Source organism: Podarcis liolepis (assembly GCF_965112155.1).
Source record: "Podarcis liolepis genome assembly, chromosome: 2".
Taxonomy (NCBI): Eukaryota; Metazoa; Chordata; class Lepidosauria; order Squamata; family Lacertidae; genus Podarcis; species Podarcis liolepis.
Genome location: NC_139555.1, coordinates 38,632,212 through 38,649,670, shown reverse-complemented (window position 1 = coordinate 38,649,670; position 17,459 = coordinate 38,632,212). Strand labels below are relative to the sequence as shown.

General features: G+C 40.5%; 1 protein-coding gene across 10 annotated transcripts in view; it reads right to left on the bottom strand.

The window, feature by feature from the left end:
* MAP2K4 (mitogen-activated protein kinase kinase 4) overlaps nt 1–17,459 on the bottom strand; it is a 47,063-nt gene that overhangs the window by 4,721 nt on the left and 24,883 nt on the right. For 6 of the 10 annotated variants that reach the window (XM_083487618.1, XM_083487613.1, XM_083487616.1 and 3 more), the window contains 7 exons: nt 17,086–17,181; nt 10,007–10,181; nt 6,126–6,245; nt 4,724–4,843; nt 4,073–4,124; nt 2,175–2,302; nt 552–629 (listed from right to left, as the gene is read on the bottom strand). In XM_083487618.1, coding sequence (XP_083343744.1) covers nt 552–629; nt 2,175–2,302; nt 4,073–4,124; nt 4,724–4,843; nt 6,126–6,245; nt 10,007–10,181; nt 17,086–17,181 — 769 coding nt within the window. The remainder of the gene's footprint in view (nt 1–551; nt 630–2,174; nt 2,303–4,072; nt 4,125–4,723; nt 4,844–6,125; nt 6,246–10,006; nt 10,182–17,085; nt 17,182–17,459) is intronic. The other 4 variants (XM_083487621.1, XM_083487614.1, XM_083487620.1 and 1 more) reach the window with 1 other exon arrangement.

Sequence of the window (17,459 nt, the reverse complement as noted above, 5' to 3'; positions counted from 1 at the left end):
ACCACTGCCACCTTTTCCACCCCTAGCCAGCTCCACTTTGGGGGTGACTACTAGGCTAATGCTATGGGTGTATGTGCCCAGAGAGGGTACTTTGCCCAGCCCCTTCGAATCTGGAATTGTCTCCGATTAGGCTGAACCCTTGGTTTCTACCTTTCTGCTTCAATACACTCTTCTCCACTCCTACTAAGTTTGCTGTCTTCAGTTGTCGGTCCAAACCTAGGAAGGCTGGGCTTACATTGGCTCTAAAGGGGCAGCAAGGAACAGATTGCCTAGCTTAAAGCATGGTTCTTTTGAGGTTTAGCATGCATTGCTGCCCCCTAGTAACAGAGTAAAGTCACTGCTGATAAAAAGTAGCCACGGAAGCCAAACTGCGTAGCAGAGGAAAGCTGAGACAGGTCTGTTATTCAGGGAGGCAATGCGGGCCCTATCACAGCAGACATGTTCACAAGAGTAATGCCAGTTTAGCTTTTACTTCTCCTAAAGCTGCTTCACAAGCTGCTTTAGGGTTTTATCTCCAGCAGCATGCAAAGCCCTTAGCATTTCTCACTTACCAATGTAATCCCTAAGCTCCAGACATCAGAGCGGACATCATATCCTTGCCTGGATGCACTGGGGTCTATCCTCTCTGGCTGAAATTAGAGGAAGAATATCAGTTATATAAGAAAAAGACAAGAATTTACTGAAGTGGGATATGGAGGAGGATTCATTTAACACCAACTGTCCCTTCCATGATCCTAATCCTAATGCAGGGCTGCAAGTACTCTATTTAAAGCAAATCAGAATCCTGCAACATGGTATGAATTATGCAAATGAAGTAAACATTAGGGGATATTTAAGTGATTCCTTTTTTACCCACCCCCAAACTGCAAAGACTGGCCTTGAGGGGAAATCACTGCAGCTATCCTTCTGAAATTTGATTTCTCACTAGTGAAGGGGTAGGAAGGAATTGGACTTGGATGAACACTGAGCCAAATTAGGCAACCCCTTAAGCATCTTTGACTGAGGCAGACTGTTTTCCAAAGTACTGAATCTGGAGTCTGAACTGAAAGCCCTTAATATGAGTCTTCTCAGGATAATTAGATCCCATGGTTCCCGCTTGGAAGCCATGGACAATGATTATATACAAGTTTCATCACGGTGAAGTATTAAACGTATTTCAACGTTTTAGGTGCCTAAAGTCTAGATATTATTCTATATAAAATTACCCTATTTTATTTGTGAATTTTATGATGTTGTATTGTTATGATTGTACTGAACTATGCAATCTTTTGCAGCACTTTTGTCCAATCTGGTTCTGCTTGGCAAAACCATCTGCTATTTAATGTCACAACTCAAGTGTATTAGTCTCACTTGGCTGGTGCCAGTATTTCTGAAAGAATATGCTTTGTTTCCCTGTTATCTGTGGCTTTGAATCTGGGATCACTTCTCCTTAAAAAAACTAACACATCCAACTAAGAACAAATGGCAAAAGAATCTGTATTTTTGGAAATCATGTGTAACCATCTGTCTGTTATTTAAATGGCAATAGGGGGCATCCCTCTTAGACTAGTCAATTTTTCTGCCACATTTGGGAACTAAAGCTGTATTTTATTGATCCATGCTACCACAAGGCACCAACATCCTCATAGAATGTTACTGAGCAATTCTCAGTCTTAATTTACTCAAAAAGAATTTCATTGAACTGTATGTTCCCCATTTCCCTGCACCTTTGTATGGTAACCATCATGGCCCAAAATGTCCTCACTCTATTCCTGAGCCTCTTCTTCCCAGGAAAAGCTCTGATAGGAGCCACAGGGTTTTACTAGCTCATTATAGATTCCTCCTACAAATGACCATCTAAATGCAAACACATAGAAAATGGATGCTTCCAATACCTTCGCCAGTAGAGGGACCAGGTTACTAAAGCATGAAAGAGATTTGATTACTGCAAGAAAAGCTGTTCAGCATTACCTTGGGTGTGCAGTGATGTAATGTACTAAGATTAAGCTGGAGAAGCCTCACATCAAGCTAACTTCATCTAAGTTTTAGCTTGTGAAGCTGAAGCATGATTTCAACCTCAGCCATTCATGTACAAAATATTTAGCTTCTGCCTATACAACAAAGGGAGTAAAAGAAAGGATTCCATTTCTATTCACACCTCACCCATCACATATAAGTTTTCAAATCCCACTTACTGCCATGTAGGGCCGGCAGCCAGCATCTCTGGTTTTGGCAATGGAATCTACAAGTTGTCCACTAATGCCGAAATCACAGAGTTTAATATTTCCGTTTCTGTCCAGAAGAATATTGGAAGGTTTAATATCTGCAACAGATGTGGGAAAACAGAAACATATTTAAGCAGATAAGCAGCAACCAAAGCACTTCAGTTTCTAACTGCTGAAAGTTACATAGCGTCAGACACCAAGTCACGACTAAAGACAGCAACCGCAACTGCATGTCACAGTAAGCTAGTCACTCCCCCTTTGGAATCAACAGTAGAAATAAACCAGGAACCTGGATTCAAGCTTGCTTCCCATGATATCCGAACTCAGCATCTCGGTTTGTTGCTCCCTTACAAACCAGGATCACTAGCCAGCCTTAAACCATGGTTTGGTATTGGCTTACAAATCCTGGCTTGTTAGGGAGTAACAAACGAGGCACCTCAGCCAGCCAAGCAACCAACCAACCAATGGCAGCAGCTTTGGTGAGATAATATTTATTACGGCCATAGGCCCATACAGGTAAAAACAACACATAAGTGACAGCTTGTGCCGTGGGGGGAAAGAAAAAAAAGAAAAAAGAAAAAACAGACGCTAAAACACCGCGATAACAATAAAATACTATAAGATGGAAAGGCAAGTTACGCCTTAATTAGCTTGTAGCGCTCCTTGGCGTCGCTTTTGGGAGAGGACTGCGACCAGGAACCTAGCCACTTTCAGGGTCGTGTGGGAATCCTTATCCTGCAAGATTTGGGCAAGATGGAATTTTGGTGGGGTACCCTCTAGTTTCTGTATGATTGATCCCAACAAATTTGCCCGTGGCACATTGAACAAGGGGCAGGTGAACATAATGTGCTGGAGCGACTCCGGCGTCACCTTATCACATTCGCACGTGGCGGGGTCTTGGCCCTTTGAGAATCTATGTCTCAGGACATTGGAGGGGAAAACGTTGAACCTCGCTTTGGTAAAGGCCAGTCTATGGGCAACAGTCGAAAGGGAGGAGAGGTATGATGGAACACAGTAAGTTAAAGTGATACCAATGTTCTGGGGCGAACAAACACCTCCCCCCAGCATATAATTTTGCTGTAAGTCGATGTCATCCAGTCTTTGACGGATCAGTCTTTGAGCAGTGATTTGGTCTAGTTTTAGGGAATCTGAGGGAGAGATTCCATAGCTCAGGAGTTTGGCATGAATTTTACTAGTCCAAAGGCTGGAGAATTCATCTCGCCATAAGCATTGGACAAGGTAATGGTTTGGTAGTCTATGCCACAATGATAACCAGTAATTGAAGACTTGCTTCCACAGGCAAGTTTCTAAGGATGCGATCTTCAATTCTAGTCGCATGGCTGCGTTGCTTACGCACAGGGGGAGCATTAGGAGCCGACGTAGGAATTGGCTTTGCAGAGTCTCAAGGGGAGCAAGGTCTGTCATCACGGCCCAGAGCGGGGCAGCATAAGCAAGCACTGCAACCACTTTTGCCTTGAACACCTTTAGGGCCGAGGGAACATGCAAAGCTCCGTCCGAAAAGAAAAATCGGAGGAGCGCATATGACAGGGTTTTGGCCTTGTTAAGCAGCTTTGGTGTGTGAGAGACTTAAATGGGAGAAACCCCCTCCGATAGCACTATGACCCTGTTCTCCACACAGAAACTTGTGACTTAAAAAATGTAACACCCAATGAGTGTTGTCAATTGGCTCTGTCCTAATGTCAGCCTCCAACTGGTAGCCCAAGAGAACCAAAACTCACATGGACATAGTGAAATATAAAATGATCAAGTGGAATACCCCAAATAGCATAATAATAGGAATGCTCAGGAAGAACTGTGTGTGACAGACATGCCACACAGTAAGAAAGGCAAATACAGAAAAAGCCTACCTCTGTGAATGATTTTCAAGTTTTCTTTTAAGTGGTTTAGTGCTTTCACAGTCTAGGAGAGAAGGAGAAATTTTATTGAGAACAAAAATATAATAAAATGCCTGCTATTACACAATTCAAAGCCAAACAATTTAAAGATGCATCTCAGACAGCTTATAAGGCAGAAATTTAATAGCTATACCATGTTACAGTGTAGTTAATGCAAACAAAATGTGATAGAAATGGTTGTGTAAGACTGTGGTTTGTTTCCCGCTTGTGCTAGTAGGGGCCATGGGTGGTGCTGGGGCATGGGATAGGGGGCAGTGCACTCCCCAACCAAGGAGCTCACCCCCACGCTTGCCTCCCCATTGCTGGACTCCTGTCATTGGCATATACTGCTATTTTCCTTTCAGAGATCTTAGCATGTGGGACACAACCCACCCACCTAGAAGTATATTTTGTGCTTTCTGTGCCCCTCCACCACCACAAGAAAAAAAATTCTGAAGCCACCCTGGCAGAGACTGAGCAGTATAGGGTAAACCATAAGGCATGGTTCACAGCAACAAGCCTAAATAAGCCAAATCATCTCCCGCCTAGATCCTGGATTTGAAAATCAAAGCAGAAGTGTGCACACACAAAAAAGGCAGCAGTGAGAACAGAAAGAATACTTACAGCTAAAGTGATTTTGCCTAGAATTTCTTCTGGAATAACGTCATCTAATACACTATATACATATTTGTAAAACTTATCAAACGAGGTAGACATGAGCTCCATACAGATCCAACAGTCACCCTAAGAATAAAAAAGCAGTAAGCAAGACATGTTTTACTATTGTTAATCTGAAATACACATATGGGGTGGTCAATGTGCAACTCTTGCTAAGCTGTGATGGAAAGGGAAGCATAGAAAAGAAGGTCCTCGAACATACAAACCAACACCGATGCAAACCTTTGCCTTACTAAGAGAGACAAACCAGAACATATATATTTCTATGAACAAACTTCAAGTTGGTCTGCCTCACAAAATATTCTGCTTCCTCTTTTGTCAAATTACAATTGGTCTAATCAATTACTGTATATAGTCGAGTATAAGCCAACTCGAATATAAGCCGAGGCACCTAAATTCACCACAAAAAACAGGGAAAACTTATTGACTTGAGTATAAGCCGGTTCACCACACCACAAACCTCCTGGTGGGCTGGAGAGCGTGTATGTGCATGCACATACGGCAGAGGGGGCTTCTCTCCCCCCCAGCCCCTCCCGTCTCTCTGCCTACCTGGGGTGCTGCCAAGAGGCAGAGGCTGGTGGCGGCAGAGGAAGAACGAGCAGCCCAAAAGGGCTCATTCCTCCTCCTCCACCACCAACAACAGCCTCTGCCGCTCGCAAGGGCAGGCACAGGAGCTGTGCTTGGCAGAGCTGTGGCAACACGAGCGGTGGCAGCAAACAGCTTGCTCCGACGAGGGGATGCTGGAAATGCGCTCGGGTGGGACCCTCATTTGAGTATAAGCCGAGGGGGGCTTTTTCAGCATAAAAAATGTGCTGAAAAAGTCGGCTTATACACGAGTATATACGTTAGTTAGGTGGCATGTGACATTTGAATACAATAGCAGTTGTCCACCCCAAAATACAATGGCATTGCATTCCTCATGACCCCTGGAGTAGTCAGATGCTTACTAGGCTTCTCAATATCTTGGGCCAGCTATTATATCTCAGTTTAACCTACCTGGCAGGGTTGTTGTGATAAAAATGGGAGAGAACCATGTACACCATCCCAACCTCCTTAAGAGGAGGAATGTGATAAAAGTGAAATGTAATAAAAGGTAGAAAGCTTGAAAGCCACAAGCATATAACACATGATTATAATGAACCTTTTGAGAAGCACTGAAATGAAATAGGCATTTTAGAGATAAAGCAGTGCTAACGTTTTCTTTACATGCATCTCCCCCACCAAACTAGTTTACCCTTGCAAATTGTCTACTGCCTGCCCTTCAGTTAATGTGCTTCATTACCCATTAAAAAGTCATAAAACGTATTAACTAAATCCGTTACAAACTAAGCAGATTTTGAGTGCCCACCTCTCTGAAGAGTGCTCCATAAAACTGAACAATATATGGGCAATCACTACTTCGCATAACTACATCCAAATCCATTAAAAGCTGTTTCTGTTCCTTTTCATCCACTGTCGAACGAATTCTCTGAAAGAATAAGAAAGGAAGAGATATCATAATTAAAGGAAACAGAACTAGCTGTGTTTGCATGTCACATTAATATCTTATTATGGGCTCACCCACATGAGCCATGTGCTGCTCAAAAGCGCCTGCTTCACTCCTTCCACTCTCCAAGCCAAACTGGGAGCAACAAACCACAACCCATGGGCTTTGACATGTCATCTGAACCATTTTAATCAGCTCAGGTGAATGAACTTTAAATACTTAATTATTAAAACATTTCAAGTGGGTTAGAAGGGGGACATAATTGTGTATTTTTAAGAGAAATGCATAACCTCTAACCTGTAAGGAAGGTTAGGCTGAAGAACAGCAACTAGCTCAAGGACAACCAATGAGATACATGCCCGAGTAAGGATTTAAATCTGATCTCCAAGGTACTAGTCCAGAAGTCTAACCACCACACCTTGTCCAGTAGTTTACGATGATGGGAAGATAGCAAGTTGGGGAAGGCTGACTTATGCTATCATTATCATGCAACAATCCATATTTGAGGATGAATATTCCCTTTTTTTAGGCAGTATTTTCTTCAGTTCAGGACTCAATTCATGGGACACATTCCAGCCTAACAAAAACATTTGAGTAGGCCGCAGTGCAAGGCTGGCCACAGGTGTGGCTTGGAGAGGAAGCATGGTCTGGAAAGATTACTAAGGACCATATTTGGTCCCCTGGCCTAAGGTCCTCCACCCCCTCCATAAAGAATATGACATGTTGGTAGCCAATCTGCGACTAAGGGCCAAACTGCATGGCACATTAAAAGTGCTTTAGGCACTGTGTCATGTCTCTCCTTTTAGAAAAGTTAACTGCAGTAGATCCTAATCCTGATCCAGATTTTGATCCTTTACCCATTGCTATTTTCTAGGCAATCTCCTCCAGCACTACCCACAATTTGCTATCACCTTCTGGGGCAAAAAAGCTTCTGTATAGGGCGATTTTCCAGGGAAAACAGTGAAGGCTCAACAGCTAACCTCTCTTCCAGCCCCAATCCAAAATCAACATGAACACCCACACCCCTGTTTTTTCTAAAGAAAAGGATAGGGCCAATTCTAAGCACACAATAAAAAAATGCTTTGAACATTAGCACGTAATATGGCCCCAAGAAGACACTTTACAAAAATATCCCCGGTTATAGCATAACAATATGGATCTCTATATGCTAACTATTAAGAGTAACAAAAATACCATACCCTCCCCCACCAAACGAATGCTGATCAAAGCTGCTTGAGAAAGTTATAATAGCAGGCATGGGACGGTTCTGCTTTGTTCTGGAGACACTATACAATTCTTCTGGGCACAATTATTCTACAGCTGTAAAGCCATTATACATTCCAGAGTACAAATAGTAAGCAGCTCAACTGTTTGCTTAGGAAGTAATGGGCAGAACAGAATGATCCAAGTAAAGAACTGCCTGTTACATAGAAGATGAAATGGGAACTCTAAAACACAACTGCAAATATAACACATTCCATCTGTTTTTCCTTTTTCCAGTGTTTCTTAACTCTCTGGGCAATACCTAAACTGCATATAGGCCATGCCCTCTAACCTTCACAATTCCCTTCGGCTTGGAACTATTCCTAGCCTTTGTATACAATACATTATCCAATCTTTGTATTCCCAAGGAATCCCATGACCAAATACAGTGGTGCCTCGCAAGACGAAAAACTCGCTAGACGAAAGAGTTTTCCATTTTTTGAGCCGTTCCGCAAGACGAATTTCCCTATGGGCTTGCTTCGCAAGACGAAACGTCTTGCGAGTTCTTGCGAGTTTGTTTCCTTTTTCTTAAAGCCGCTAAGCCGTTAATAGCCGCTAAGCCACTAATAGCCGCTAAGCCACTAATAGCCGCTAAGCCACTAATAGCCGTGCTTCGCAAGACGGAAAAACCGCAAGACGAAGAGACTCACGGAACGGATTAATTTCGTCTTGCGAGGCACCACTGTATGCAAAGCACTTGCCATTGTGCTCTCCTTGACTTCAAGATCCCTGCAAAAACGCAGTTTATCTCCAGAGTTTTCAGACCTTGCTCCCATTTTCTTCTCCAGAATTCCTCTCCTAATATTTATTTACCATGTTTCCCTTTCTTCAGTGGCTGCTGGTATCTGCCTCACCTTCCTGTTTTCTGTAGAATTCTGTCTATGGAATTTTAGAATTCTTTCTTTTCTTTTCTTTTCTTTTCTTTTCCTTTTATTTTCCTGGCCATCTATATAGAATCTTTTTCCAGCGTTATTTTACCATAAAACAGCCACCTATTATCAAGACTTTCCACAGAAAACACAAGCTGAGCACAAATCAAGGTAGGGTGATCTTGGGAAGATCAAATTGGTTCCAGTGGTTGTGGGAACCTCCAGAAAAGCATACCTGGGGGCAGGGAGGAGATCATCCTGTATGGCAAGCTGAGAGAATCATCATAATAGTGCAATGCTAAATTCCTTCCATAATTTATTATTATTTAGTATTTATTACTGAATACATGGGAATGGGTTAAACATCACCATAACAGCAAAGTTTGAATATGGCAATTGTGTCTATCTTACATATAAATGTATGACAGTTGCTGAGGTCAACGTGAAAGTTATGTGAATCCTTAAATGTTCAAGGACCCACTAAAGATGTATCAGGGAGATGCAATGTGATGTGTCTCTCAGGTAGCCTGTCCATTGTGTTTACAAATGTCCACCTCTGCATTCATACTTTGTGTGCTCTACTGCAGCATACACAAGTGAAACCTGACTAACAAGCAAAGTGTGAAGCAGTCCACACTGGATGCAACTCCTTGTTGGTACTGACCTATTTATTTGGTAGCAAACCTTAATTTGTTGCTATGCAAAACCCAAATATTGACCCTCAACAGGACTCAGCAGAGGCATGGCTACACAGAAAAAAATATGGCATGTTCCACCCTACAAATTCAGGGAGAGGAGGGAACAAGACAGAATGGATTCCTTGTAGGCCAGAATTCACTTATGTAGCTCAAAGACACAGCTGCTGGAAAAAGCAGGGCGAAGAACATTTAATATTCCATAAAGCATACTGTTCACGCCTTCTTCTACTCCTATTATACTTGATGACTACATGTTATGAAACATGCCAGTATATTTGCTGATAACTGGACTGAGTACAGGGCTCAATTCTGCCTTCACTTCAAGTTATTTTATAGCCCAGTGTTGTTAAAAGAGTATTACAAGAAATGAGTGGGACGCAGGTGGCGCTGTGGTCTAAACCACTGTGCCTCCTGGGCTTGCCGAATGGAAGGTCGGCAGTTCGAATCCACATGATGGGGTGAGCTCCCGTTGCTGTGTCCCACGCTCCTGCCAACCTAGCAGTTCGAAAGCACACTGGTACAAGTAGATAAGTAGAAAAAATGAAAACTACTGTAGCAGGGCAACTAGCTTGTTCCACAAAGGACCCTGACCTGTCCACTGCAAAACTGCATTTAAGAATAATAAACCTGAGCTGGATTTAAAACCAGGAACCTAGAGATAAAGGGTCTCAGTATATATACAGTGTTTGTGTTAAAAATAAGCTTACGTATATTAGATGTTCTCCTTAAATTTTACAACCCATAATTTTACAAACCAGTTAAGTATTTAATAACACTAAACTACAAGGCAAAATATACAGATAGCGGGGGAAAGCAAACAACTGCTGAGCGCAAGATGGATGGATATTAAATTATCCACTATATGTTGCCCCTGCAGTTGGAAAGTACAAGAGTAATTATGGGCATCACCTACTTTAACAGCCATAATTTGCCCACTTGGTTTGTGGACCATTTTGTTGACAGAACCATAAGCGCCTCGTCCAATTTCTCCAAGATCTTTCAAGTCCTCTGCAGTAAAATCCCAATGTTGTTCAGGGGAAATCTTCAATTTTCCTGATGATTCAATGCTGTGTGTTCTCAGTCTCTCTCTGCCAAAAAAAAATTGGGAAGGGATTTTGCCACATTTTATATCAATTGAAAACTTTCTCTTTCTTACAGCACTGATTAAAGCATTTTTACAGAGTAGTGAACATAAAGCTAATGCAATAGTATACTTTCCATGAAGGATCTAATCTAGATGGAGGTAACAGGGCAGGACACTGTAAACAGTTTCACCTAAAGCAACTAGATTTTTTTTAGCTATTAATCAAGACCATCTGTCTCTTATATTACAATAATTGTATGTCTATTTCTGTGGTTGTTTATAAATTCCTGCATAAAACTGTATTATATTCCTATGAAATGCAGAAGGATAATATTAGCTATGCTACGTAACATAAAGCAACTACATTCTTCCAGAGTTAAGTTTAGGCTGGTGATTGTCTTTCCCCTTTTATTGCCTGCATTGATAATACCATAAAGAAAACCCATACCTGTGGTTGTTGGGTTTCTGAGAAGAGTTTATAAATATTAATAGAAAACAGAAAAAAACGAAGGGATCATGTTAACTCCAAAAATACATGCAGAGCCAATATTCTGTCAGTGTATTTTTGAAGTAAAAGAAGATTAGTCAAAAAGCCACAAAGCCGCTGGTGCATATTTTAAGGCTAGAAGAAGTGTGCAGAATTTGGTGTCAGTAATAAAGGATATTTTTTACATTGGGTCAAACAGACTTCCACAGCTGTGTTAGGTTTCTTTTCTTGCTGACAAGTGGTTCTGCATGAAGAAATACAGTTTTTCTATTTTTGTCTTCCAATATGAACAGTGCTCATCTCAAGACAAATGTGAAAGTCTCCAGTATCTTCTACCCATCATTTTCAGTGTCAAATGTTTGAAAATGAAGCTTACTCTGTAAGAGGAAGGTCTCAAAGAATTCAGTAGGATTATTATTATTATTAAGCATGTTTAGGATTGGACTGTTAAACTCTGGGCTCCTCAGCTGCAATTTTAGAAGTGCTTCATAGTTTTAAAGCCCTTCCTCTCAGCCCTGAACCAAGGAACTTGTCAAACCTGATAGCTGAAAATTTAATGTGGATATTTGTACATTTATCAGAAACTGTGATTATGGTAAAAGCAGAGAATACTTCAGAAGTAATCACTCAAGTAAAATTATGGGAAATTAATCAAATTATCAAACTCAACAAAAGCACTGAATACTAGTTTTGGAATAAGTCCAAACATGAATTCAAGAAAGACCCTCTAAAACCAATGAAAGAATATTAGATGGCAAAAAGGCTTGATCTAAGGCTTTTTAGTTCCTAGACACTGGCTCAATTCAAACAGAGCCTTGGCCATGTACACACCTTCCTCCCCTTGCACACTGTTACACAACCTCTTTTGTGGCAAACCAGTTTGCAGTTACATCCAAATAGGCGAAAACATAGTTTGTGCAAACCAAAGTTTGTCTGCAATCTGAAATGCTAACCATGGTTTGATCATGGCTTACAACTGCAGTTTGCCACAAAAGAGGAAATACAGAACGGTGCAATACAAAGGCCTGGCATTACGTAAGAATACCAATTCCTGAAGATGATGAAGTATCTCTCTCCCTTTCTCCAGCATCCCCTGATCTTGGTATGTCATCTTTAATATAGATTCAGCTATACAAGATAAATATAGAGGCAACATAATACTGAGCAAAAAAAATAATCTATCAGCATCTCTGAATTCCTGTGTCATAAATAAACCACCTACAAGACCTTTCTACAAAATGTTAATGAATGAAAAAGGAAAAGAAAAGAATTTAGAAGCTGAGAGAAGCTGAAACAAAAAAGAATAAATAGAAATTCAATTGTAAGCTTTGCCATTTGCACCTGCTAAAGATAAAGCAATTTGTCTTAGAAATCACATTACACAGGTGTTGGGAATTAATTGCTCCCAATCTGCTAGCACATTGCAGGATACTGGTAATATGAAATACTCGTGCTTTTAGATAAACCTGAGAAAAAACAACCTATAGGAAAACAGACACCCCAGATCCTACGAAAAAGTAAACTGATGTCCTGCTAATTGTCTTCTGCAGCTACAAGGCTGAACATCCAGAACCCGTTTACAAAAACAGACACTGCTCCCTAAGTCTGCTACTCCTAGGATACTGAAAATTCATACAAATAATATTGGCATCATCATAGTATGACTAATTTTTTTTGGGGGGGGGCATTATGGGTAGTTACTGAAATACCCCCAAATAACACATATATAACAAGAGCACAGCTCACCATCTTGCTAAGACAAGATTTCCAGGACTCGAACATCAGTAACATGTAGAAGAATTCAAATGGCTTGCCCCCACCCTGATAACCTTGGGATAGATGTGGCCAAATTGTCACAAGCCTGAGCTGGTGGGCTAGGACCCTGCCTCCCTCTAGGTTAAGTAATGAATAAAACAATATCTAACAGGTTTCCGTGGAATTCCAATATTTTTATCTTAAAGTCAAAGGCAGATACCGTTTCTGATTCTATCATTAATCAACCCTTCAGATACCTAGGTGAAAGGATCATTTGGATGCTTAGAAAATCTGCCTAATTTAGTTGTGTGTGCAAACTACTTCCATTTTCCTTTTCATACAACCAAATATTAAAATACCAAGAAATTAATTTAGCTACCAGAAGCTTTTGGTTTTTATATGGAGGAAAAAGGAGAGAGAAGTCATAGTAGCACTCAAAATATAACTATAAACCAAAGTATACAAAAGTAAATCAGAGTTCTATCCACAGTGAAGGTTTAAGTCAATGTCACTACACATCAACACAAATCCATTTAAGGTTACTGTATTTAAGTAACACCAGAACAAATCCTCATTTTCAATATGTACTGTCCTTTGGTTAGGAAAGCTGCAGGAAAGCAGAGCTTAATATATATACAAAACATTTCTGTACCACTCTTAACATCATTTTAGGGTGGTGCACAACAGTGTTTAGAATATACATATCAAATTTAAATTAACATTACTGAAGAATATCCAACAAGGGAGAAAGTTCAATTCTGCGCCTCATGGTGTCTGACATCTACGAGAAACCACTGCACAAGATTATTCAGTGTTTTTGGAGTGCTATGTCATCAGGAGTTGATAACACCCAACTCCAACTGTGTATGACTACAAAAGTGCCAAACCACATAGAGGGACAGAAGCATGCATGCAAGCTTGGCCCTCAATGTCAATGCACATGCCCCTTCTCTACTCAGTCTCCAAACGTTCCCATCTTGTATAGGGATTCTACCCACATTCACTTGAACATGACTGATCACGAAGAGAGCTGTACTTGCATTCACCTGAGGAGCATCCCTACACAGACCTTCCCTACACAAGAGAAGGTCAGGGACTGAATGAGGGAAGTGTGCATGATGAAGTTGGGGGCAGGGCTTGTACACTGGACCCAGAATCCCTACACAATTTGGTGCTTACATGTTCAGACAAGGACCTGAACACCTCTCCCACCTCTCATTTCCATTTCAGTCCTAGCAGAATCAGTGACTGAGACTGGTAATGCACTGCATGGAGCTAAAGGAATTTAAATCTAATTCAGACAAGATTAGTTGATTAGTGCAGCTGCTGGTTCACAGCAGACCTTTCTTTTTCTATAGGCATATTGCCTGTTTATTTTATTGTTTTAAATGTTTCTGACTTTCTGGAGAGGAGTATTTCATTTTTTCCATCTTACCTTCTGCTAAAGTAAGCCATCAGATTTGGGGAATTTACAAGGATATGCCTCAGTTTCTTGTAGAACGAGAACCATGTGCTAGTTAATAAGGCCAATCTAGAAGGCATACAAGTTGCTAGGCAGCTGCTGAAACAGAACTCAAAGGTTTGGGACAGGTATACAGCTCCAGCTAAAACCCCAAACTTTAGCATTTTTGTTCTAAGGGTGATAAAACTGTTTGTGACTCAATGAGAAATACTGACAGGGCAATTATGCACAGAGGACTTCTATACAGATGCATCTGCAGGTGATCAGTGTTGCCAATCACACATTGCCCGTGGGATCCCAGTTCTGATCACTACTGTTCCACACAGACTAATAGTACTGGGGGAAAGAGCTGTTTTTATGGCAATATCACAATAGCTCTAAATCCCCTCATCAGAAATATCATACGTTAATGCTTCCTGATTCCATTGTCACCAATCAGGGCATTATGTAGAAGGGGTCCTTGTGAATGAGAGATCTATGAGCCCAGGATCTCTGTGGAGTAGTAAAACCTTAACACAGCACACTGCAAGCAAGGCTACAAAGCAATATTCTAGTACAGGAAGATAACATAGCAGTACCTTGTTCTTAAGGGTTTGGAAAGCCAACTTGATGGAGGGCAATTATCAATACAACAGATCTCAGAATTTATAGATTAACAAAAGAAGCCAGTTTTAATTCTTTCCAGGTCTACAGAAAATATGTGTACGTGCTGTGGTTATAACAGTGCACTTTGCAACAGACAATGGAACCATTAGTCAAATCTATGGCAAAAGAACATTTTAAAAGGCCTTCATGCTAAGGGGGCAGATTTACTACGAGAAGGAGTGCTATGGAGCTTGAAAGCCATTATTGCAACACTTGTAAGTGCTTACGCTAGTAAAATCATTTGCCACATTTTATAGTATGACCAAAAAAAAATATGAACAAACTACCAGCAACTGAAAGGACACAGAAATAATTTCACAGGAGTGAGACCATCAACAGCCAACAATCGGAGACAGTATTTCTTTCCTAAGAGGCAAGGCATCAAGTAATATTGCTGCCCTGGCAAGACAACAGGCACTCTTGAATCCTGCTTGATCATTCTTGTTTGCTTTGCCCAGATTTTCCAGCACTGGCACAAGAGGTATTACAGATGTGCTGGTAAATGACATCCATACTGCTGCAGATGCCTAAAAACTGAAGCAGAAAAGCTTTGGGACAAAATTGCCTGTCCCTCTTCATCACAACAAAGAAATATATCAAACGATGTAAATGCATCCTGTAAGCATTGCCACTTTTCAAGGCAAAGCATCATAGTCATGGCATGAGACCCCAATCTCTGCGGAGGAGAATCTTATGCATGGATGCCCAGGGAGCAGAGCTAGTGATGTGCCTGATTCTGCGCATAAGACCAGCAAAGTGAAGCCTTCTTCAGGCAATTATAGCATGGAGGGGTACTGATGTGTTTCTCTCATATATATATATATGAGAGATGACTTAGCAAATATATATATATCTCATATATATATATATGGGATGACTTAGCAAAATCAGTCATTTGAACGTGATGAGCCCAATAACCTTGTTTGGGATAGCAGAGTAGTTAAATTGGAATCTACTGACAGATCCCTGGGGGATGTGAAGTATATTGACAAAGACTGGCTTTCAACTTAACAAACAACGGCAACAACAAAATGATCCCTGTGGAAACCAAGCTGGGGGGGGGGGGATGATATATGACCAAGTATATTTTTGTAAGGAAGCACTAGAGGCTCTTTTCTAAACTTAAAGGCAAATTCCTGGGCTTAACACACTTCAGTTATAAATCTTTTATACCTGTCTCCAGTTCATGGGATCTAAGAAAATAACAAAGTAGTCCCCAGAGGCCTGCAGTCTGCTACCCCAAACCTCTAAGTTACAATTTCACATTCAGCAAAAAATATTTTAAGGAAATAGATTCTTTTATTATAACTTTTTATGGAGTTTTAAGTCCGATCTAAAATAGGGTATAAAAATACAATTTCCTTTATATGAGGATTGGTTTAATTTCCTAAATTACAAGTTTAACTATTTCTTCTTGGTGAGTATGAGGCAGGGGACCTTAGAGAAGACTCTTTATTCTCCTGGAAGGGTAAACATGGAACTAGCACAGTTATTTGCATTGTTTGGACGAGTAGCTTTAAGGTCACACCATTTTAGCTACCCAGAAATGTACTGTATTGCCTGACTCAGAAATTTGGACCTGATGAACTGCGCCAAATTGATGAAAATACTTGATCTTCTCAGAATGTTTCCGTATCCTCCACGACTCGCTACAATGTCATGTTAAAATGTTTTAGAAGTACTCAAAGCCAATATGAATTACTTATGAATTAAGAAGATTCAGAACAAAATCTAACACCCGTGTAATGGACGGCAACTCTTCAGTTGCCTTGGGACTCATCTATACAGCTGCAAATAAAACATTTTAAGTGTGTTTTAAGTGCAATATACAATGTGACACTAGTCGTGATGGTGAGCCTTACGGGAAATTCAATGTATTTTTTAAAAAACACTTTTAAAAAAGCGCTTTCAGAACAGTTTTTATAAGTGTGTAGATTCTACCTCAATTGTGCCTCAGGCTTACTTCACCAGAAGTATACGTTTCACTTTCACTGGTCCATTACGGTAATTGTTGGGGGAGGGGCAGTTTTACATATCAGTAGGTGTTGGAAGTATGGCAGCTACAAAAATAAAATAATACTTCACAAAAGATCACTTGATTCACAGGTTTTAGAGCTGTTCTATCAGTGAAGGCTTTTTGGAGGCAATATGCAACAACCTTATAACACCTGCATCAACTCCATCCATTATGGTCAACCATGCTTGAGAATTATATGTTTATGGTTTTAAAAGGAGAGGTTTTGTAAACTAACACTGAGTCACCCTCTGAATACCAGTACTCTTAAAAAAAAAAAATACACAGTCTTTCTAGAGCCAATGACAGTCAGCTGGGACAGAACATTGGGAATTGCTAGTACGAATGCAGCAATAAGCTTTAAACAATAATGATGAAATATATGTTGAAAGTATTTAATAATTAATTTAAATATATATATTAATTCACTCATAATATGACAAATTTCTGCAAGGATCTATATTGGTGTTCATGCCTTTTTCTTTCTTTTGCTTTTTCTATTATGAAAATATCTGACAACGGGGCTAACAGACAGTCACGCTTACTGTAGCCTGCTGGAAAGTTTCACGATCATCTCCGCTTCTCTCCTTTTGAAAGTGAACGGGGCAATGTGATTACTACCCATTGTTGCTTGTGTATCACTTCAGCCAGGAAAGAGTTGTAAAAATGACAGGAAAACACAGTGCTGTTATCACATGACACAATAACACATACACACATAGTAACTGAAAAGACAGACTGCCTTTTATATACAAAATGAGCACATTTCAGTTCCTTGTTAAGGGCTAGTCTATATCTCTCTTTTTGGAAAAAGGAAAAAAAGCAAAGTGTGTGGCAGTTCATTTAAAGCCTTTTTGAAACCACTCATACTAATGCATGAAAGCCATGGAAGGCTATAATCCGCTGCCACCTTACTTGA